Here is a 25105-nt window from a genome sequence, read left to right on the forward strand (position 1 = left end):
CCACCAGCTCATTCCTATCCTCTTATCTTTGTTCCTAGAGGATATCCAGGTTGGCCTAGATTCCTCTTAACTACTTGACTATCGAATCCAAAGAAGGTGGTTGAATGACGTGGCCAAGAGAGCGGGTCAGATCCTGGGAAATTTCGCCCTCCTTCTCCTTGCTCCCAGAATCTTCCTCATTGAGATTCTCATCTATGTCCGCCCTTGCATCTTGCCGCCCCTGCTGGTCACCTCCTCTGCAGGGTCTTCCCCGTTGGCGAAGCATTTATGCATGCAACAAAATAACCTAAACCTCCACCAACACACTGACAATTTCTCCAACATGACTTCTTAGTTCCAAAACTCGAAGAGCCCAATGCTCTTGACAAAGGACCGACCTAGGCATGAGATAGGAGTAACACAACACTTGATGTCATTGCTTGAGACTTGAATTAGCGGAGCCCACCCTAAGACACAAAGAATACCTCTTGGAAACTCCAAGTCCGACCATACTCAAAACATCAAATCCCTCTTTGCCAATCCACAAGACCTTCAACCCCACTATGATAGACTTCCAACATAGTCATTTTCCCTGAACCATGCTCTCTAAATACACTAGCGATCGACATGGGATAGAAGATTACAATATTACACCACCTCACAGCATAAAATTCAAGAAGACAACAATCAGAATCTAAATTTCATTGCAGGGGTCTAACCCCTTCCCCTTTCTTAGACACAAACTTTTGAGACTAAAAGCATAACCAATTGGGACATAATGGGACCACTGTAACAACAAAGAAACATATCCCAAGGACGAACATGTGAACCTGACTACCAACCCACAAAAACGCCAGGGGGTGTTATGACTTCCCCTTGACCACAACCACATAGACCCTAAATAGAACAGCTCTAGATAAGAGATATACCTGGATACTAGCGAGCTCCATCCTGACAAGAGGCGAGCAATGCATGAAGAGACTAGAAATAATGAGTACCAAAAATAGATTGTACAGGGACCTTCAAGGGTGGAATTGCGCCTCACCAGGGTCTGAAATAAACACTTGAATTCAGCCCAATCCTGTAACACATAAACACTTGTCTATCACTGCTACATTGTGCCTGTTCAAATCTATAAAGGATCCTTGCTAGCATAACAAGCAAGGAATTCACCCCAAAATTCCTCTGTTCATTTCTTGGTGTGCTAATCCATTGTCGTTCAACAGTGCGTGAATAATAAACATACCCAGAAACTCTAGAGACTTCGTTGTCGGTCCATCAACCGATAGATCACACTTAATGTCTTTTGCATGCTGGACACATGGAGGAGTGAGGTTGCCCCGTGTCTTCATGTACCCTTGTTTGGTCACCCCCATTGGTGAATCAGAAGGGAGGAATTTTGAAACCACTAGATTGATTATTAAACTTGAATCCCCAATAACTATTAAACTCTTTCTAGTTAAGATGTAAGTAGTAGGACATGAATAAGAGTGCTCCAACTTGGTTATTCGAATATTTTCCAGTACCCCATGAAAAGTTTGTTTCTTAGTTTCCTCCAGGATCAAGAATGATCCCTCCTGCACCCGTGACCCCTCCATAGCTTTTGCACAACTGTTAAGCACTAACAAATATGTAATATAAAACTTGATGTTTTGACATTAAGGTTCAAAGGCAAACATATTTTATAGTAAGTTTGTTTGGTGTTTAAGACTTCTCGAAGTTTTCTAAGAAAAAACTAATCTTACAATAAAATGACCTTATTTTTTACCATAAATTTGATAGCAATTTGGTAAAAATTCAAAGTATAAGATTTTTTTTTTTATCAATAATCTAAGATTTGTACATGGTACAACAATGTCCTTGGAAAATTTCCCAATTCTATATTGATGGAGATTGTCAAAATTTTAAATAGATAAAAACTAATTTTTTTTATTTTTTCATTTATAACCATTAAAAAAGTTTATTAAAAATAACATAAGCACATCTTTATATAAACCTTTATTTTCCATTTTAATTATTAAGTAAATTATTATTATTTTAAATAATTTAATATTAAAAAACAAAATTAATTAATTATTAGGTTATTATAGGAAATATTATTAAAAATTTATGTTTTATTACATAAAGCACCTTTTCAAGACTCATTTTAATGTGTGTTAAAAGTAATTTAAAACATTTTTCAATAATATAACTTACAATAACTTTTATTACCAAAGATAAAAATCTTTATAATGAATTAACAATTCATTTGGAATAAATTATGCGCTTGGTTTGGTGGGTTTTATAGCTTTTAGAACTTGATGATGATGTGTGGTATGTTTTTAAGCGACCGTGACACATAACGTTTATTTGAACAAATGGATATATACTTCACCACGTGTTATCTAAAATCATGTATTTAAAAGAGCAACTGACAAAAAAAAAAAAAGCAAATGGAGTAAAATTAAACACACCTATATAATTGCCCGCTCTTTATTCAAATTCTCTTAATATGAATTTGGGCTTGGCTGATCTGAATTGGACTCACGAGAGCGCATGGGAGATGTGAGAATTTGGGCTTGGCTAGTCTGCACTAGATTCAGGGGAGTGCATGGGAGATATAATTCCCTTGACATGAGTTTGGGCTTGGTTGGTGGTCTGCATTGGACTCAGGGAAGTGCATGGGAGATGTAAGAATTTGGGCTTTGATGGTCTGCATTGGGCTTAGGGTAGTGCATGGGAGATATAATTCGCTTGACATGAGTTTGGGCTTGGTTGGTGGTCTGCATTGGACTCAGGGGAGTGTATGGGAGATGTAAGAATTTGGGCTTGGCTGGTCTACACTGGACTCAGGGGAGCCCATGGGAGATATAATTCCCTTTACATGAGTTTGGGCTTGGCTGGTCTGCACTGGACTCAGAGTAGTGCATAGTAGATGTGAAGCCCAGGAGAGGAGAGTTCCATTTTAGAGCCTGATTTTCTGTCAACTGTGTTTTCTGTCTTTTATTTTTGTTTTTTTGTCTTCTTCTTTTTTTCTTCCCTTTTTTATTTAAAGTGGTTTTGGGTTTCTGGTTATTATTTTTCATTCTTAGCATGGCCATGCTAATTTTGATTTTGACATCTATCTTTCCTGTTTGATTTGTCATTTTTTCTTTCTTATCACCTGGTGTTTTCATTTTGGTTTGATCTCTTCTTCCTTGTTTGGTTTCTCATCTTTTCTTCCCTGTTCCCTGTTGTTTATATATATGCCTTTTCTTATGGATTTGATTAACAGGGAAATTAAGGCAGGCCCAAATAGCCCACCTGATGCAGATTCAACCGATGCAATGGGCATAGATGAAGGTTAATGAAGGTATGTTTGGGTTTTTTGTTTCCATTTTGAATACAAATAATAATGTGTTTTTTTTTTTCTTTTGGGTTTAATAAGCAGGGAAATGTAGGCAGGCCTAAATAGTCCACCTTATGTAAATTCAACAGATGCAACGGGCATAGATGAACGTTAATGAAGGTATGTTTAGGTTCTTTGTTTCCATTCTGGATACAAATTATAATGTGGTTTTTCTTTCAAGTTTAATATCTAGGGAATTCTTTTGGGTTTAGTAATCAGTGAAATGAAGGTAGGCCCAAATAGTCCACCTGATGCAGATTCAACAGATGCCATGGGCATAAATGAACATTAATGAAGGTATTCTTGGGTTCTTTGTTTCCATTTTAGATACAAATTATATTGTGTCATGGGCATAGATGATCGTTAATGAAGGTATGCTTGGGTTCTTTGTTTCCATTTTAGATACAAATTATAGTGTATTTTTCTTTTGGGTTTAATAAGTAGGGAAATGAAGGCAGGCCCACAGTCCACCTGATGCAAATTTAACAGATGTGATGGGCATAATTGAAGGTATGATTGAGTTATTTGTTTCTATTTTGAATACAAATTATATTGTGTTTTTTCTTTTGGGAAGCAGGGAAATGAAGTAAGGCCCAAATAGTCTACCAGATGCAAATTCAACCGATGCAAAGGGCATAGGCAAAAGTTAATGAAGGTATGCCTTCCATTTCTCCTGCCCATATTAATCTCAGAATATCTTGCATCCTCGCCCAATTTGACGAAGTTGCCAATCGCGTTACTGCATATTGTAAGTCATAGATCCATACATAGGTTGAATAGAAAAGCCTCCACTCGGGCTCTAGGGTAGTTTGGGCATGCACTACCTTATACTCCTACTCGGTCATTAGTGTTTACATAGTCATAATTACATTGATAGGTGAACATCACTATAATCATCAACCTTTTCTGAGTACCAAACCATGGTTGGGTTCGTTTCTTCCATTGTGATACAAATTACAATGTGTTTTTTCCTTTGGGTTTAATAAACAGGGAAATTAAGGCAGGCCCAAATAGCTCATCTGACGCAGATTCAACGGATGCAATGGGCACAGGTGAAGGTTAATGAAGCTATGCATGGGTTGATTTGTTTTGTTTTTGGATAAAAATTATAATGCATTTTTTTCTTTTGGTTTTGATAAGTAGGGAAATTAAGGCAGGTGCAAATAGCCCACCTGATGCAGATTCTTCAACAAATGCGGTAGGCATAGGCAAAGGTCAACCACGGTATGATTGGGTTCATTTGTTTCATTTTTTGATATAAATTACAATGTATCTTTTCCTTTGTGTTTACTAAGCAGGAAAGTCAAGGCAGGCCCGAATAGCCCACCTGACGCAGATTCCATAGATGCAATGGGCATAGATGAAGTTTAAGAAAGGTATGCTTGAGTTGATTTGTCTTGTTTTTGGCAAATTATAATGTGATTTTGTTTTAAAAGTTAGAATAAGGAAGATGAAAGAATTCTTGAATATATTTGCATGAGGGCAAAGAAGACTGAGTTAGGATCCTAAATTGTAATGATGTATGTTCACTTTGCCAATTATGCTTGTTCCTATAGAGAATCTGGGACTAGCAATGGTTCTTGATTTGGAAGGGACTCAGGTTAACCCCGACTCGGTGATATAACTGAGTTGTTTGTGCCTCTGTTGGATCCACAGAGTATAGGGCTATATCAGAGTCTTATCTCTTACGAGAAGACACTATGCCAACCTAGTTTTCCATCAGTTGTAGGCTTTACGTACTTCTCTTGGTGTCCCATGATGAGGATCATCCTCCTTCCAAACAGTGGTAATTTCCTCCCGCTTTACCTCTTAGGGTTTCTGATCCTTATTCAATGTATTTTTATTACAATATGTTATAGTCTGGTTTAATATTTTTGAAGATATTTGTGATATCTTTTTAATATTTCTCACAAGATTTTTTGCTTTTGTGTTTTTAAGGTTTAATGGGTGGGGAAATTAAATTTGGCCAATTTCATAGCTGCAATGTGGGCAAGGGTGGGTAGAGAAACTAAATTTGGCCCTAACAAGTCATCATTTCACATGTGCAGTGGGTGCAGGGGAAGGCAAAAGGGGGCGTATCAAAAGGGGAGAATCTATGGTTGAATTTAACTCCTATTCCATCACATAGTTATGGTTGAATTTTGACTCCTATTCCATCACATAATTATATTTAATTATAATTTTATATCGAGTGTTTTTTGAAATTTAAAGGTTATGGAGGTAAAGAAAGGTGGAGGAATGCAGTTGAATATCTTTGTTTGAGAGAGTTAAAGGATAGACTGAGTACTTTTTTGGTGCAAAACCCCCTTGTAAGTCTCATTTCAAATGAAAATTTCTCTCACATATTTAAGGATTAAGATCTTTTGTTTTCATATGGAATCTGCATATAATTTATGTTTAAATGCTTTTTATAGATGACAGTTTATGGTTAATATGTTTTAGGAGATTCTTAGTTTTGCTTTTGTTAGGCTTGGTAGGTTGGGTGTTAATTTTTTTTTTATATATAAATTACAATTTATGATTAATATTTCATGAAATTTTTAATGTTGTCTTAAGATTTTTTATAAAATTTTATTGTCTAAGGTTAAGATTTTTCATGATTTTTTTGTGCCTTTTAAATATTTCTTATCATATTTTTTGGTTTTGTTTTTATTAGGTTTGGCGAGTCAGGAAATTAAGGCAGACCTAAACAATGATGGTATGTATGGTTCATTTTAGCTCATTTTATGCTACATAATTATATAACGTGTGTTTTTTAAAATTTTCAGTGTTTGCCTAAGATGTGCTTTTCAGGTTTATGCTTTTTTTGGGTCTTTGAAAAATGATATTACTTGTGCCTAAGGTTTTTGGTCTATGTTTTTTCCGATATTTTTGGAATATATATATATATATGCTTTTTTGGCACTCCAAATAAACTTTTTCACTTTTGTTTCTTCCACAGATTTTACTGGAAAAAAGCTAAATTAACACTAACTGAAATGACCAATTTAAGTAGCCTTCCAAAGGCAATGACATAAATTGCTGGTCTGAATATAGATAATATTCAAAACATTAAAAAAACAACTCTAATTGATTCTAGGAAGTTCTAGCTTTTCCTCTAACGAGCAATTATGTGATCTCGAGTTTATGAAGGAACCTTACCAGGGATGCAAAAGTAAGGTGTGGTAGACCTTCTGTCTGACGGACAGAATTAGAGCTTGGCTAGAACTTCGCTTCATTACCCACAAATGTAAACAACAAATCTACCAAAGATTGCCTTTGGCAATTATTGGTGCCATTTCCCTATAAACCAATCAACGTCAAGTCTCATCAAGTCTTACATGGACACCGGGTAGCTGAATATAACCCGTGAAACAAAACACTTCCAGCATTTGACAAGGAAGTACGAATTGAGTGAACCATTGCCTAGACTGCATCTTAAGCCAAGAAACCGAAATGTATCAATGCAATGATCAACACAACCAGTTTTGTGCAGTCTTCTCCATCTTTCCTTAAAAGCATAGGCCCAATTTGCAAATGGATTATGTTGACATAAACTGATGACTGTTTGAAGTGAGTTTATGATATGGCAATTTAGTACAGCAGAAATCGGAATCTGGCAAACTCGGGGCCAACTCTGTAATCACAGATTTTAACTATTTTCTTGGCACGTTGATGGGAAGCTTTTGTGCTGTATCAACTATTCTGTTTTAAATTTTAAATTTATTCATTTTTCCTTATTTTTTCCAGAAAGTTAACATTTGGCTTTAACTTGGGGACAAATTGCCTTCTTGGGGGCACTTGAGAACCCCAAAATTTCATCATGCAAGAAGAACAAGTAATATCAACCGTTGCAACCACTTCCTCATTTCTTTTGTGTAATGCCCATTACCTTTGTTTGTTTACTGTCAAGAACAAAGAGATTTTCAAAATTAAATGCTTGTGGGCTGGTTTTCAAATGCTAGTATGTCTACCAGCTTTGCAGCCATGTCCATGTGCAGTGAATATGCCCTTGTGTGATCCATTCTGTAGGTTAAGGATGTTTTCATTATCAGCCTGCACTTCCTTGTGTGATTTCATTACCAAGGGTTTCCAAACGGTCTCTCAAAATATTGACTGCTCCTTGTAGGCAATTTTTAGCAAGGATAAGGAGCTGTTGTTTCACTTCTGAAATGTCCTCATGTGCATGTTTGACATAAACAGCTTCCTCTCTGGGGCAATTTGAGTTGTTTTGCTCAATTTGTATGCACAAGTCTGTCCCTGGATCAGCAGATCCATCATTTTGTGTGAGGGTAGAGGTATCCTAACAAACATCACCATAGCTACCATCAAAATGTATCCCCGAAGGTCTGTCTCAAAATCAATCTTAAAATATAACGCTGAGCTGCCATTAGTACTCTTATTTGTCTTCTAGGGGATCAGTGCTGCAGTCTATCACATGAGGTTTGTCAAGAAATGGCACCTAATCATGATACTTATCATAAAAGATTGATGCCCTTCCAAAACATATTATGTGTGACTTTCCTCTATTGCGTTTAAGGTGCACATTTATGATATCTAAACCGTCCTCTTCTGGGTCAGTAGTATCTTCTTTAATGGATCCTACAACATTGTCTTTGCGGGGAGTGAAGGCTTGCTCTAGTGATGTTTCATCTCCATTAAGATCTTTGTTATCTCCATTTTCACAAAACTGTTCCATAATGATCTGATCCAAAATCCCCTTTTGATCGGCTTCTTCTACACTATAACCACAATTTTCAAAAGGATTATGGGGTTACCCTTGCTGCAGATTTATGACAGTTCCCTTGTCCACCTTGTCTTCATGGCAGTCTTCATTTGTGTCTTTTACAAGTTCAACAATGTCTTTCTCTCTCTTATTGCTGCCAAATTTATTTCTTTTGAGACAACAAATACATTGTTGCAATTTGGAAAAAACTACAATCCTTCTTTTTGATCCTGAGTGTCATTGTCTTCAAACTTCAAACAACTTAGATGAACCTTTTATATTACATTGATGAATATTGATGATTGTCTTTGAAAAATATGTAGAATAGGCCCCTTACCATCTTTAAACCTATACAACTTCTAAATGAAAATTTAAATTTGAATATAAATACAATTTGTACCCTTTTCACAATTGGGTCACCAAGGTGAGTTGTTAAATGCCTTCACAATGGTGCTTGTCTCATCTCACAAGCATCAAGTCTTCAAAAATTGTAAGAACAATGTATTATTCTTCTAATGGAGTTGCTTTGATGGAAATATCTTCAATATTAAGCTTCATCCATTGTCGTCTCCTTGGAAATGGACTTTATCCCCGGCAACTATGCCAAAAATGTTGCGTCAAAATCCCACACTTTTCGAGATAAAGAAGTCTAAAAGCTCAAGTGTGAGGCCCACTCCCCACCATAGAGGGGGCCATTGTCTCCTTACCTACTCTCTTCTTGATTATGGCTAGATCTACTTCGGCTCAAGGGGGATCTCCCTAGGGTAGGATTGCTAGGGTTTGGTAATTTCATGATTTGAACTCAAAGGGAAGCTCTCCAAATACGCACCATCAAGGGATTACCTAGTGATCTTGGAGAGTAAACCCTAGCAAAATAGTTTAAAATATTTTGAAGGAAATAAGGTGTTGAAGGATTCGGTTAGCTTGCCAATATATTTTTGGGGGCATTTTGAGTCAAGGAGCAACACAATTGGAGAAAAAGGAGACAAACGTGGGTTCAAAGAACTAAGGGAGACTAGCCTATGCCCCTCAAACATCCAACCTTAGCATCCTTCAATCTTCAAAGATGGCATGGGGGAGCGATCCTAGCTTAGGTCATCTCAAAAGTACTTGATGAGATATCCAAAGAAGCTTGTTGCATATTTAGTTTGAAGGACTCGGGTAGACTATGTTGTATACCCTAAAGCCTTTGGGTTAGGCTCCTTACAATTTTCAAGGATAAGTAAGAGAGGGAGCTTAACTTAGTTCACCGTAGGAAGTCGTCAATGAAGAACCTTGTTGAAAAAAAATAAAGAGATAAAAATACTAGCAAAACCATGGTGGAATAATTAATAACCATTATACAAGATTGGAAGAAGATAACTCACATTGAATGGTATGTATCATCAAAATTCACCAATATATGCAAAGAAGTCTATCCACATCGACAAGGCCTTCTCATCAAGGTCTACCAATATCTATCAAGAAAAGAGAACCATCCACATCAGCAAAATCCTCCAAGTGGTTTCTCTACTTATTCCTCTATAGCCAAAATTAAGAATCAAGAGAAAATTTTAGAAATTTCAGATTTGCCAAAGGGATTTTTCCACCAATCTAAACAACCAATAGAAAATGAGAGGAAGTGCATCTCTATTTATAGAGGAGGTGCTCAACTTCCTTTACATTAAAATATTCATTTTTAAGGCTAACAACGTTTAATCTAGACCAAGGAGGGGAAAAATGAACTCTTCACCATAAATAAATTTAAGTTACAAAAAGTTAAAGGGCATTCATGCCACTTGTACAATTTTAAGGGCATCAATCCTCTAAAAGGGACCAATCTCCATAAATGAAGGGGTATAGGGCATTTTGGTGCAACATCTAGCCTCCAAAGGCCCCTTAATGTGGTAGAGTCTAGCCTCCAAGGGCCCTTTTGAGATTGCTTACTCCATATGTCACGTGGAACCAAACCCAAAGTGCCCTCCATGGGTGGCCATGTGGATCTCCAAATTGCTTGTTTAACTTTTTGATGCTATTCGATAACATATCTAAACAAGCAAAACCCAAAATCTCCCTTCATGTGGCTAAGTGGGCCAAAATATCTTTCAAAGGTGAACATCCTAACTCTAGATTTCTTCTCCAAAGGGGCGAGAGGCTTCGAAGGTGGACCCACAGACCCCAATTATGCAACAACCATGACCTTCAATCAAGTATCTACATAAATACTTCTTGAAGGTCATGGGAAGTTGGTTGTTGCATGTTTGGAGTTTGTTGTCCACTTTGGAAGTGTGTGTAGGGACCTCAATAAGCCATGTCTAAACCCAAAGGTGGACATTTTGATTCTCCACAAATAAACAAGTGTATTCTTCAAACATTATCCAAAGTGCACAATTTTTTTTTTAATACTCTTTACTTGTAGACATGTAAGTTGGCTTAGTCACAAGTTCAACTCGTCCCTCAAATTTTCTCATACCTAATCAAAATTTAATCATATTGGAGTTGGCCCTTGGTTTTCATATAGGTTTTCCTAAGATCTAATTGCACTTTAAACCTGCATTTTAAGGTCGTATTGTGTAAAGATATTGATCAATTCATAGGTTAGGTTGGCTCTTTTGTTCCAACGACCCATGCGCATATCTAGATAGAGGTCAAACTTATCTATTATCTTCATCGCTAGGTGTGTTGGACACTTTGTTCTGCAACATCTATTCGAGGTCAGGTCACATTCTGTTCGCCTTGTTTTAAACTATGTTTCTCAACCAAACAACCTCCTTCAAGATATTTCACCAAAACAAGGTGAAAATTTTTCTGGCGTTATCGGCCATTGTTGTTTGCTCTCGACTTCAGCGGCTTAAGGCCATGGCAGTGAGTGAGGAAACTGCTTTGTTGCAGAATATGCACAATACAATAGTAGATGAGTTTTATCTTCGATTTTAAGATGAATGACAATTGTGGATACTGGATGAGCATTCATAGTTTCATGACATAATTTCAATGGGACCTTTTCATCCCACGTATATACCAAAGGTCGTTTAGCAATTGATATGCAAAAAAACTGGGCAAGAGTTTTAGTGCTCCAAAAATATACAACTACATCTTGTCACAGTGACAGTTATATCATTAATGTCAATTTCAGAATCTGGACTAACAACGTCTATTTTGGAATTATTTAAATGTGCCATATATTTGATTTTCTCTTAGTATTGGATCTATCTCCGGTCCTTGTAGGTTTGGTTGATAATCTTGCATTTTTGGAAGCTGAAGTGCTTCATTTGTCTGCTTAAACCATACAATTTTATCATCAGCCGAATGATTCTCCAACAAAGGCCACGTTGTAGACTCAAACACAGCAACATCACTAAAAACATAAGCGTGTGATTTCAAATTTATGAAGCATGCGCAGGCCTGTAAAATTAATGTATGGTAGACATTTTGTCTGGTGGACAGAATTAGAGTTTGGTTGGATGTTGCTTCATTACAAACAATTGTAAACAACCTGCATCAATGTTACTTTTCTTTATGAAACAGCCAGCATCAATGCCTTCCAACAACAACTCAAAACAGAAGCAAACAAGTCTCCATTCTTATCAAGTCATGTCGGGGCACTAGGTAGCTGAATATAATCTATAAAACAGAACACCTCCAACATTTCAGAACGAAGTATGAACAAAATAAACCATTACTTAGACTGCATTGTAAGCCAAGAAACCAAATTTATCAATGCAAGGATCTACACTCCCAATTTTGTGCAGTCTGCTCCATCTAACATTATAAGCATACTGCCCATTTACAAATGGAGTATGTTGACATAATTTGAAGATTCCTTGATGTGAGTTCATGATATGGCAATTTAGGACAACAGAAATGGGAATATGACAGACTCAAGGTCAGCTCCGTAATGACAGATTTTAATTTCTTTCTTGACCTATTGATGGCAAGTTTTTGTGCTGCAACAAAAAATATATATATATATATATATATATATATATATATATAAATTTTTCCTAATTGGTATCTTGAGGACTCCTCTAGTGCTGCTCTACAGGTTGGTGGATAGCAGGCTCCAGGATTATTATTATATTCAGTTTGTAAATGATAAGGACTATTTTATGGGCTAGCTTCTTATGGGCACCTCATAGCCCTCTCACTTTTTGGAACCCGAATTTTCATGGGTGAACTAGATTTGAGCCTCCCTGTTCTAAGGCTCCATTTCATAGTCATGCTTCTTTCTCCCTCTATCCCCAAATATTCCTTTGGAGAGTTTTCCATTATTAGTCTTAATTTTTAATCAATAGATTTATGCTTTCCACTTTGTGTTCAGTTTCCTCCACCTTTCAAGATGAACTACTTGCTACAAATACAACTTTGGAATCCTATATCCCATGGGGATCAATAGATTTATGCCTTCCACTTTGTGTTCAGTTTCCTCCACCTTTCAAGATGAACTACTTGCTACAAATACAACTTTGGAATCCTATATCTCATGGGGTTTGTCTATTAGGAAAGGTATTCTAGAAAATTCTTCAACTTTGGAATCCTATATCCCATGGGGTTTGTCTATTAGGAAAGGTATTCTAGAAAATTCTTCAACTTTGGAATCCTATATCCCATGGGGTTTGTCTATTAGGAAAGGTATTCTAGAAAATTCTTCCAAGCCATTAAGGTTTTTGATGACTTTAGATTTTTCTATGGAATTTGAATCCTTAGCCACAAGGGAAATTGGGTGGGGGATGTCCTTTGAAGGTTTTCTGCCAAGCTATGTGGCTTTATTGATGTCTTGGAGGGATAAGTATCATTTTTTAAGCATTCTTTTTTTGTCCACCTGCTTGATTTTTTCTCTCATTTGACTTGCTTTTGAACTTTAGCTTCTTTGATATCATATTCTTGCTATTTTTTTTTTCCAGGTAATCTATCCCTAGCAAATTTGTCAGGCACTTCCCCTCTTTTTGAGGATGGCACCTATGCTAAACCCTAATTTTTTTAGGGCATAATGCCAGGCCAACAACAAGACTTAAAAATATACTTGTTAATAGCTCATGATGTCACTTCTCAGAATTAAATCGAGGTGGGGAGGATAACACTTCTCTCAACCACTCGAGCTAGATTGAATTGACGGATGTCATGTTCTTGCTATGGTTAATTTTTTTATTTTTGTGGCCCTCATCCCACCTTTACCAACATTTATGGCAAGATATTATGCCCTTGAGAATTTGAAGATGCCTTCAAATTCTTCCATTATACCATAATTCTCTATAGACTTTTCTTTTTCAACATAGACTAGTTTTGTTTTTGTAAGTCAAACTTTTCTATTTATGTAGAATGGTTACATCTTTGTCCATGGATTTCCAAAATCCTACCGGCCTTAATCTTACCAGATTTATTAGCAGTAGGCAGTTTCCAAAAAAGATCATGCATTGCCAAAAGGATTTAACTAGCCAGAAACCTAAAGGGACTAAGAACCAAAATAACAACAATATTAAATTACATCCAAAAGAGATTATGTATCCAATGAGGTTACTGGAATTGGATTTTTTGGATGCGAACTAGGAGGCAGTAGGGTTTGAATTCACAATGGACATGTCTCTCCATATGGGGCATACGACCCTCCATATGGTTTAGGTTTTCCTGAAGACACCATTGTCCCATTTGCAGGCTTGCTAGTTTGTCTTGCATGTACTACTGATTTCTTTTATATCATTTAGAAAGAGATAATTTAATTCTTATCTTCCATGTCTGTCCTTGGTAAGCTGTGCCACAAGCAACCTGAGTTTCCTAATCTGTTGTCCACAATCCACCTAACCAAGCTCATGCACAGGAAAATTAGGTAGCCCCGTTGATGCAACTGCCACTTCCTTGCCCAGAGGAGAACTTAGTCTAGGGGGCCAGCGAGATTACCCTCTATCGACTCCCCCACCCCCTCTTCTCAAGTGACCACATTGGTTAGGCATCCTTAGCATGTCACCAAAACAATAAACAAAATACCCCAGGTAGTGGTCATCACAACAAACAGATATAGTGCCCCTAACAGAGCACCTCCTGTAAAAGCCACCATTGCAGAAGGCCACAGATCACCCAACACCAAGTTGACATAGGTCGCAGTCCCTACTGGAAGTCTTAAATTGGGAATTCCCTACCCACCAGACCACGGGTAGCCTCGCCAATAGAATTTCAGCTCCAAAACAACCATCAAAGTGCCAAAACAAAGGGAAACTACCCAAATCCCTTAAGGGTTGAATCTCCCCACTCAATCTTAGCCCCCACACAATGAATAGGACCCAAATCAACTCAACCCAAAATAGAAAACTCACGGAGCCATGAATACAAACAACATTGTATATATTACCACCAGGAAAAAGTGAATAATGTCAGTACAACCAACACGAAATATTAACCATGAAATACAACCAATCCAAAGTGAGAATTCGTAATAACTTGTGCCTGTGCCTTGTGCGCTTGGAAGAATACTGCAACCGAGGCCCTAGTCACATACTCAACAACCAAGAAGTTGAAACTTTGTAAATTATTTATCACCATTTTGTTAGTTAGAGGGCTTTTCTCTCCATGCCCCCATGACACACCAACAATAGCCACAAAAACTTCCCCCCCAAGTCTCGTTATCGAGGAAACTTATAACCCGTAAGTTACAACACCAAGTCCTTTAATGCCAAGCATCTCAACACAAGGGAATCACCATTCCTATGCCACCTTATCAATTTATCAAATATTGAGTAGGGCTGGTGAGTGAAATCACCATAGTAGCACACAAGGGCTAAGTAGGATGAGATATGTGTTAGTTTTTGTACCATTAGATGGTGTTATAGTTTCGAGACTTTATGGAGAGGCTAAAACACATGAGTTATTCAAAACCCAGAAATCGTTTCTGGAAATTCCACCTAGAGATGACTCAATTAAATTAATTGACCATAATTAAAATTTCCTAAGTCTAACTTAGGAAAATGGTTTAATCAATAGAAATTAATTAAGAAGGGTGTGAACTATCTAGAAACTCACACAAATCCACTTAGAAGATAATCTCAACCATTGATTAAGTTTTAATCATGGCTGTTGAAGTCTCAACTGGAGATTACAAGAAGAAGTGGATGGGTAAATGGAGAATACACTTTTGGAGAACACTTGAAGGTGAGAAGAACTTGAAAGTGTGAAACTAGTTGCAGATACTTAGTGATTTAGAAAAATTGATTCTCCAGTACAGGTGATTCAACAAAAGTGATCAAGTCAAAGATCGAGTAGCAAAGTGTCATAGGGGCAAAGACAATGATCTAGAGGAGGATATCTAGATCCGAAAGAGGCAAAAGTGAGTGGTTGAAGTATTCCAGATCAGTCGCAAGTGTCATGCGGAATCTCTTGATGAGTCAGAATTATGGTCATGCGGATTTTCCTCATACAACCGTGAGGATCGTGCAGAGTTTCCTAGCATAGTTGTGCAGATTAATCAAAAGTCATGAGGGCCTGCGTAGAGGTTGGACGACTAGTTTTCAAAGGCCAAGGTTTTGCTCGTGGAGGGAGAGAACCTTCTCTCCAAATATTTTTTTGTTAGGTCTTGCTGATTGGATAACTAGTTGGGCTTCCAAAGATTGTACTTAGATTTTCAATGTTGCATAGTAAAATAAACCCTCAGTTGTTGCACCGTGTTATAGACATTTTTGTGCCTTACAGCTATAAGCATGAAATGTCCATAATCCAAGGGATCCAAAGTCCCTAAAGATTTTGTTACAGCTCCTAAAGGAACAAGGTCAACCAATGACAGCTTCTCCCAGAAGTTCTCCACCAAAAACCACTCGGAAACAGTCAATTCAGGATCAATTCAAGTGCTCCACTAGCTGCCTGCGTTGAAAAGCACCCCAGTCCATTGTCTAGGTGCGTTGCAACGCACTTGAATGCACTACCCAGGTGCGTTGAGCGGGAAAGGACAAGTGGCAGAATCATTCAACGAGGTGGAAAGACCATGGAAGCTTCCAGAATCTTCTCCAATGACACTTGCCTCACTGAATTTGACCAAGTGATGAGTAAGAGGCTCTCAGTCTCCAAGTGGAAGCAAGAACTGACAGAGAGAAGCCACAAGTCAAAACATAAGCTGACTCATCCTCTCTGCTTACATCTATATATGGATCCCTCATCCCAGAGATCCAGAGGCTGGAATTTTGTACTTTGCAGAGAATTGCTGTTGGTTTGAGATTGAGATTAGTACATTGGGTGATTTATGCTTTGTTGGAGGAGAGGAAGGGATTCCTTTGCTGGGAGGTAGATGTTGGATCGGAACTCACTTGGTTGTATCTCCTCTTGGACTTTCTTGTCTTATCAATAAAATTATTTGAGTTTCTCCTACATGCTGTGTATCAATGATGTTTTGTTATATTTGCATGTGTTAGCTTAATCTGATCTTGAGCTTTTTATGAATGTATATCTATATCTTCGTGTAGTTTCTCTCTCTTGTGATCTTGCAGGAATTCGGTGAAGCTGGGCCGGTAAGGGAGCAGGGAGTTGGGAGCTATTGAAGAGAGGAGCGATTGGATCAACAAACTAGCGAAAGACGCAGGTTAGTTACATCCTTTCTCCTCATTTACATCTCATAAAGAAGAATACTCAAATAGTTTTCCTTGTTTGTGGCTAAGGCACTATCACACCTTAGAGTGGGATAGGGGCATTCTGAATAGATACTTTTCCCAACAACAAATTGGCGACTCCACTGGGGACCGTATCTAGTTAGTTTATTTGTGTTTCTATTGTTGTTCTTCTCATAAACTTAGGAGTGGAGAATCGAACTGCATTTGCCATTTACAAATGCAAAGTAGAGATCTTCCACTCTAGTCCACTCGCTGGGCCTGTTTATGATCTAAACAAGCTGATCCACAAATGATCTAACTGCCCTTTGTGATAGCTCTTAGTCCTCCTTTAAATCATCCTTCTAATTGTACCTTATTGATAGCTTTTATCCGGCCAAAAACCTCAGATCAAACTGCAAACCGTGACCCAGAACCCAGAGACAATTCTCGTTTCTGCTTCAGCGCAGGCTCTGTGAAGAGACTCTGCATTTCAATGCAGGTCCCGAGAGGGCTACCTGCGCTGCAATTCAGTTTCTCTGTGCTGCAGGTGCGCTGATCAGCCTTTGCCCTGTGCAGCTGTGGTTCTTTGCATCCTTGTGTTCAGTTTTATCTCTGTTTTTGCAGCCTGTTATCAGTGTGTGTACCTATCTGAAAACCCCTTTTCTCTGCCTTAATTCCGCCTCAGTTGTATAAAAGAAACTGTATTTGTTTTTGTGTATTTGTTACATCATTTGCAGTTTCCCATTACAAAAGTAAACTAGTCATACTGTCGCCCTTAGATCTAGACCTGTCATAAGTGTCGTTTTGATCTTAGGAGTAAGTTTGTTTGCTGTTGACAGTTGATTGCGCTTTTACTTTTGTCTTTTCGTTTGAATTTATGAATTTCTAGTGTCGAAACAAGTGTTTACTTCCAAATCAAAAGTGTTGTAATCGTATTTTTGATTTCAAAAAGAAACTTGTTTGTGTTTTCACTTGAAATCGCATTCAAATTTGTACAACAACTTTCTTTTTAGGCATCGATATTAAGAAAGTGAAAACAAATACATGCATTTGTGCATTTGCATATTGATAGTTTGTATGGTTTGATTTAGGAAAAGTGCATTTACAGTGTGCTCTGTGCTCTTTGAGAAAAGTTTGTGTCTTTCTTTTCCCCTTGTAGCTAGGATTTTCATTGTTGAAAAGAGATAAAAGCTTGCTTATCATCTTTAGACTGCATTTAGGAATTGTATATACATCTCGTGGTGATCCAAAAAGGAAAACTTCTAAGAAAGATCAACCTAAAATAAATTGAATGAACTTAACAACACTTTGTAACTTAACGCACAACATAGAGGTCTAGGTTAGAGACGTGTTCTGGCGTCGTAAAACCTGGTGACTGTCGATCTCGCTGATGGTTGGGTGATTCCTCCTGAGAGACGATAAGCACCAGTACGGATTGTGCTCCCACGTACCGTCAAGTATATATTGGGAGACCCCTATAGGCATAAAACCTTTATCCATAAGAAGCCGTGTCGGCTGCCCTACTGATCGCAATGCACTGAACACAGCATTCGGGAAGATTGACTGCCCGTACCTTAAAAAGTATTCTGCGGTTTTGCGAAAAGTTTGGCACACCCTCTACCTAGAACTCCAGAGCAGTCCATTTCGTTCCTTTTCAGACTCCTTAACGGAAAAGGTCCATCTGAGCACTTGTCACTTTAGGCTCATTAAAAATCGAAGGAGACTAGAGTCATCTTTTGCTTTTTCTCGACTCTTTAAAATTGAAAAAGCAAGTTGTGTCCAAGCGTCGTTAAAATTTATTTTAAATGGAAAATTCATACCATTTTTCCTACGTTGATCTTTAGGTTGAGAAAATGGAGCCTACCAACCAAGGAATTCCCCTTGGTGGAAATCCTAGTCCCTTCTCCTCTTGGGGAGATGTTGGTGCGCCCCATATGGCCACATTGTCGCTTCCAGGACTGACAATTGGCTTACCGGTCTGGCTCTTCTCAACCAATGTCGTTCAGAACACCACTATTCCTGAACAGTTGAATCAGCAGTTAGACCAGTCCAGAGTTACCCACCAGCCTTCTACTTCCTATAATTCTTCCTCTCCTCCTTCCTCTTCGCTTGACGGGACTGGTAAAGCTAAAAACCAAGCTCCTAAGGAGAAGAAGGAAAAGAAGAAGAAAGAGAAGAAGAAGAAAGATCCAAAAGCGACTGGGGGCAAACGAGTGTCGTCTAATGAAAATCCACACACTGCACTGACCAGGCCTAAATCGCCATGTGTCATTTGCAAGGGAGACCACTTTCACAGAGATTGTCCCTGCATCCCTCGGATACTAAGGGGCTGGTCTCCCCGTTTGCACAATCCGGTGGCATCAACCTCTGATAGCCATGTTGAAAGCACACCGTCAACTAGCGAAAGTGAAGTCCCAGGACAAAAAGGAAGAGCTAGATCTCCCTGTAGACTGTGCGAAGGTAACCACGCCATCCACCGTTGTCCCTTCTTAGACGAAGCTAAAAGAGTTTTGGATGATCGTCCGGTTTCACCATTACGACTTCCTCCTGGATATAAAAAACTCTTGCCGAGTCCTTCGTTAGTTGAAAATCCAGCTGGCCCGCTCAAGTGGTCAGCTGAAGCGCCGGTCATTGAAGATGAACCAGCTGAATCCATACCCGACGAAAGTCAAAAGGTCGAGGTGGCAGTTGACCCGGTCTTTCCTTCAGAGGATTTATCTTCGAATGATACAGTCACTGAAGAGGATAAAGATGACACCATCCAAATTCTCTTCATCAATACAGACTCCGACGAACACGGGGGCACTCCACCCATTCCTTTATTGCAGGAAGGAAGTTCGTCAGAGCGATACCCGGCCATCTACTCGGTCCCACCACCAAGCAACCTAGTTTTATCCTTCGACTGGAACCGACTAGGCAGACCTCGTTTGCCAGCAAGCATACCATTCCGAATTATCGTCCAAATATACAGAATGGTCATGGCTCGCACCATCATTGATGAGGGGGAATCTGTGAGTATCCTTTCCTCTACTGCTTGGAAAGCGCTTGGTTCGCCATCTCTTTTGCCTGAAATGAGAAATCTGACAAGCTTTGATAAAGTAACCAGTCGACCTTTAGGGATCCTCCCCAATGTGCCCATAACATTGAAAGGGAAGACCGTTCAAATGAACGTGATGGTCGTTCAAGGACCCTTGGATTATAACCTACTCCTTGGAGGAGACTATATATATGGCATGGGAGCCATCATCTCCTCACTCTTTAGAGTAATGTGTTTTCCGCACGAAGGAAGAGTGGTCAAGCTCGTGGACCAACTTTCATTTCCCGGATCACGCATCGCAAATAGTCATATGCCATCCCTAAATGGTCTCTTCACGCAAGAAATGTCTCAACCAATGTTGCACACATCGCGATCGGGATTTAATCGGCGCCGGGAAAAAAGCGGAAAAAATCGTTAAAATCGGGAAAAAATCGGAAAAAAGCGGGAAAAAATCGTTTGGCACAAAAATATTCATTTTTTTTCAATTTTTTTAATATCTAAACCATCTACAACATAAAATAAATACATTGACACATAAATATGATAAAAAAACTAATATATAAGATGTTTAATATCATTTCTAGCGCTAAAATCACACATAACATTGAATCATGTCCTGAATAGTAAGTCCTGAGTCCCAAGTCCAACTCAGCCTCAAAATATCAACAAAAAATATGATAATGTATCTCATCATGTCATAATGTCATATACAATAAAATGAAAGTCTAATCCTATTGATTTCCTCTGCCCCTCTTGCGAGAAAATGGCACAACTTTCTCTTTCCCTCTAGATGTAGAAGCTGGTGCCTGTGGTGGTGGAAATGGCAGTGGAGTCTGACGTGCTCTAGAAGCTGAAGAACTAGTAGTAGCAGCTATAGGAGGCTGAGGTGGACGGAGACCACGTCCTCTACTGGTGGTAGTGGTAGCCCGGGTAGCTCGGGTAGGCGGTGTCACCTCCTCCTCCTGCTCCTCCAACTCCTCCTCCTCCTGCTCCTGCTCCTGCTCCTGCTCCTGCTCCTCCTCCTCCTCCCCCTCATCCTGCACTAACCAATCCTCAGTGGGATCCATGAGAGGCCTCTCGGTCTCAACCCTCCATTCAGCAGTGGTGTCAATCCCATCCAATGAGATGGCTTCCGTATCAGGTGTCTTCTCTAGTTGTTTCACCCACAATCGAAGATTGTAGTAGACATAGACCATGTCATTAAGTCTATGGGACTCCAACCTGTACAAAGTTCATGAAATAATAAATTAATAATTAATAATTAATATTATAAAAAAAATATTGTTTAAAACTTTAATGAATTCAAAAATTTATTTGGAAATTTGCAATATTTTAAATGTTTAAGTGTTAACCTATTGCGCTTCTTGTTGTGTATTTTTTCAAATACACTCCAATTGCGCTCACATCCCGAGGAGCTGCATGTTTGGCTGAGGATGCGTATGGCAAGATTTTGCAAAAGGGGTACTCTGCCACCATACATCTTCCACCATGCGTCTACAACAAAATTACAAATAAAATTTTAAATAAACATAAGAAAAAAATGGAATTTGAAGAAACAATGAAATTTGAAACAAAGTTACAAAGTACATACTACAAACTAAAAAATACCTGGCATTTTAACCGTCCTATCAATGACAGCCATATCAAAGCCAAATAAGCCACCTGACAACTTATATTGCTCAATTTGTCTAGAGATCTCCATACGTTCTTCTGAAGATCTCACCATCTTCTGGACACAGGTTAATAATCCTTCCACGACCTCAACATCAAAATTAAACCCACATGCATAAGAAAATGCAGGGTTCAGGAAAAGCCCAGCAGCATGAATGGGACGATGGAGTGTGTTGTTCCATCGCTCATCAATGACCTTCCATAGAAGGAGTTGTCTCTGGAACCCATCATCTCCCTTGTCATCATAGTAGGACCGAATGGCTTCTTTGGCCCTGTCCATGGCTTCATACAAATAGTCCATTGCGGGCTTCTCACCATCTACCAACCGAAGAACCTTTACCAAAGGTTCAGTGACAGCGCACACCTCCTGCACTCCCGCCCAGAAGTCTTCTTGGTATGAAACAAGTCTGCAGACGGCCTCTCCTTCTGGTTTGCGGCTCATTGGCGAAGAACGCCACTCCTCTGAAACAAACATTCTCTTCAAATCCCACATAGAATTCAAGAGGGATTGAAGAGATATGAAACTCGTCGCAAACCGTGTAATGGCGGGGCGCACCAACTCTTTGTTGTTGGTGCATTTTCTCATCAAGCTAAGCACAGATGTGTGATTGTAAATAAATTTTGTGATGGTTTTTGATGAGTCAACAGCCTCTTTGACAAAGGGAATTTTCCCTATGTCCTCTAACATCAAATCAATACAATGGGCAGCACAAGGTGTCCAAAATAAAGTAGGATGCCTGTCCATAAGCATTCTACCAGCAGCAACATAATTTGCAGCGTTGTCCGTTATGACTTGGACAACATTTTCTGCACCCACCTCCAAAATAAACACATCCAGCAAATCACATAAATTTTTTGCATCTTTGATTTGATGAGTTGCATCAACAGATTTGATAAACATAGTCCCCAAGGGACAACTAACCAAGAAGTTTATAAGGGTTCTCCCCTTTTGGTCAGTCCAACCATCTGACATAACAGTGCATCCTGTTTGTGCCCATGATGCCCTAAAATCCTCCAATCTTTGGGTGCAGTCACGCTTTTCATCTTGAAGAAGCCGGCCTCTGAAATCATGAAGAGAAGGGAGTTTGTACCCCGGGCCAACACTGGCAACAGCATCAAGAGTAGGTTGGAAAAATGGATTATTCCTTATAATGCTGAAAGGAATATCACTCCAGAGGAGAAATTTTGTCATCAACTTGTCAGCTTTTTCTTTTTCAGTTCTTTTCATCATTGAACCGATAGTTGGTTGTGAACTAGGTGTGGTTCGAGGAACAAAATATGATGATGCAGCAAACGGATTGACTGACGCTGCAGTAGAACCTGTGCCACTTGGCCCACTTCCTTCAGCTGACCTTTTTAGTTGCCTTTTGAGTTCTTCTTTGGCGTCTCTAGTGTGCTCTAATTCTCCCAATGCTCTCATGGCTTTTTGGATAATTTCAGCATTTGTCTTTAGACAGGGCCCCACATCACGTCCAGGGATTTGTGCAAGGTGGAACTTCAACCTGTATATCCCCCCGAATATTTCCTTTCCACACAACTTGCAATACAAGTTTTGTCTATCATTCGGAGTTTTAGGGTCACCATATTCCCAGAAAGGATCCAATTTCCTTGGCATGTTTGTTTTTGAATTTTGAATTTGCAAACCTATGGAAAAATAAGGATTAGGAAATAGGAATTTAGGATTACATAAATGATAATAGTAAATACAAATTACAATTTAGCATTTGCAAAATTACAAGCTAATTATTTCCAAAATCCCAATTTCTAAACCCAAGTCACCCAACCAAATGCCAAAAAACAATGAAAAATAAAAAAAAATAAACAATGTTTAAAGAAAATGAGAAAATAAAAATAAAAAATTGGTTCTCATAGTCATAACAAATAACCCATCCCAAATCAATGAAAAATTTCCAAAAATTCTTTAAAAACAATGAAAAACAAAGTTTTTATTGAACCAAAACAAAAAAAAATTAATCTACATACCTGGTTTATGGACAAATTGGCGATCTTGGCTTGGATTCCTCCTAAAATCGCTTCGATTCGCTCCCACAACCGACGGCAACCCTCTCCCTCCCTTCTTCTCCTTCTCCTCCGCGGCGGACTGCTGAATGAATAAAAAAAAAATCGTTTTTTCCATATAAAACCCCGCTGCCCGCGCCCTCCGCGATTTTAACCGAAAAAATCGCGATTTTATCGAAAAAATCGCGATTTTTTGAAAAAATCACGATTTTTTCGATAAAAATCGCTATAAAAAAATGGGCGATTTTTTCGATAAAAATCGCGCTTTGAATCGGCAAATTTAAAAAATCGCGATTTTCCGATTTTATCGCGATGTGTGCAACACTGGTCTCAACCCATGGTCCGTCCTCCCGATGAGCGCGAGTAGTTCGGAGGGATATGACTGGAACCCAGGGGGCATGCATCCTGGTCTGCTTCGGCAGGAAAACTTTGGGTATAGGGTAGGTTTCCGCAGGAGAATATGACTAGTCTGTACCCCGTCCGTCTTGGAAGAGGGGTTATTCTAGAATAAGATTCTCTTGTTAAAGTTATGTGTGTGGCGCTCGTTGTCACTCACCTTTGTTTATCTCGGTAGACATCGCCGAAGAAATGTTTTGTTTACACTGTAAATAGAACAATCTTTGGGTAGCCTGTAAGAGGTAGTACCCTTCCTGATAAAACAAATGTTTTGTCAGCTCGAATAAAGGGTGACCCTTCCTGATAAAACAAATGTTTTGTCAGCTCGAATAGAGGGAGACCTCGAAACTCTGTTTTATACCTGGGGGCATGCAAACCTTTTGAAGTGCAAGCAAGGGGCGGCTATTTATTTTTTAAATTTTTAGGTCCTCCCTTTAAACCTGTAGGTCTAACCCTTTAAACTCGTAGGATTAGTCGTTTCCGAACTTGCATAACGAAAGGATGCGGGGCATTGCTTTGTAAGGCGCAAGCTCCATAAAAAATGGCATCTTACATGAGACATTCTTATCATGCTGGATTAATCGAGCAGTTTTAGCGCATAGTTCATGCTCGTTAAAAAATAAACATAAGATCGAGCAAGTGTTTCAACCCGCGTTTAAGCTCGTTAAAAAATGAACTATCCTCCGGTAAATAACCACCATGAATGTAACATTATCAGCCATTAAAGCCTTGGTCGTGTTTGCACCGTCACCTCCACTTTTCAGTTGGCCGATCATTCACCTCCATATGATTGTTTACCCATTTTGAGGAACAGCTGCGAAGAGTGATTTCACTAGCCATCCTTGTGACACTGCCGTGCTTGGAAAATTCCAACCCTTACCTGGAATCAGCTGCTACCCATTTTATCACTCGTTCCTCAAAAGACGAGTCTTCTTTAAGCTCTTTTCATTTGACTCGTAAAATATGAAAAGATTGCCGAGTTTTGGCTTTCCAGCTCGTTAAAGCGACAGGAAGAGCTATCCCTCCTCTAGATTTTAATCTTTTTGGACCTGAGGGATTATTGCACAAAAAGATCGAGCACTTGTTTTGTTCGGCTCGTTAAAGCTATCGAAAATTCATCCCTTCTGTATTGTTTTATACTTTTTCGGACCTAAGGGATTAGACGACGAAAAAGGACTTCCGGAGTTAAATTTACGTATCTTTTCAGACTCTCTAAAAATGAAAAGGACCGAGTTATCTTTGTCGTTAGACTCGTTAAAAAGATTAATAGTGACAAACTTGTCTTTAGACGAGAACGAGTTTCACTATCGCTAGGCTCGTTAAAACATAGCGATGGGTTTGTCCGAAGGGAAAATTATAGAACAAGCATATGCTATCCTCCTCAAGCT

The 25105-nt window shown here is 38.8% G+C and overlaps 1 protein-coding gene across 1 annotated transcript; it reads right to left on the reverse strand.

The window, feature by feature from the left end:
* Window positions 1-20668: 20668 nt before the first annotated feature.
* Window positions 20669-23095, reverse strand: LOC149161943 (uncharacterized). The gene is made up of 2 exons (XM_089435598.1): window positions 20984-23095; window positions 20669-20852 (listed from the first exon to the last, which is right to left on the reverse strand). Exon 1 carries the CDS (start codon window positions 22915-22917, stop codon window positions 21229-21231), a length of 1689 nt encoding a protein of 562 aa, XP_089291724.1. The 5' UTR covers window positions 22918-23095; the 3' UTR covers window positions 20669-20852; window positions 20984-21228.
* Between the last annotated feature and the right edge of the window lie 2010 nt (window positions 23096-25105).

The sequence above is a fragment of the Pinus tabuliformis genome, chromosome 5_2 (assembly GCF_031772625.1).
Source record: "Pinus tabuliformis cultivar Carrire ecotype Pingquan chromosome 5_2, CPIR1, whole genome shotgun sequence".
NCBI lineage: Eukaryota > Viridiplantae > Streptophyta > Pinopsida > Pinales > Pinaceae > Pinus > Pinus tabuliformis.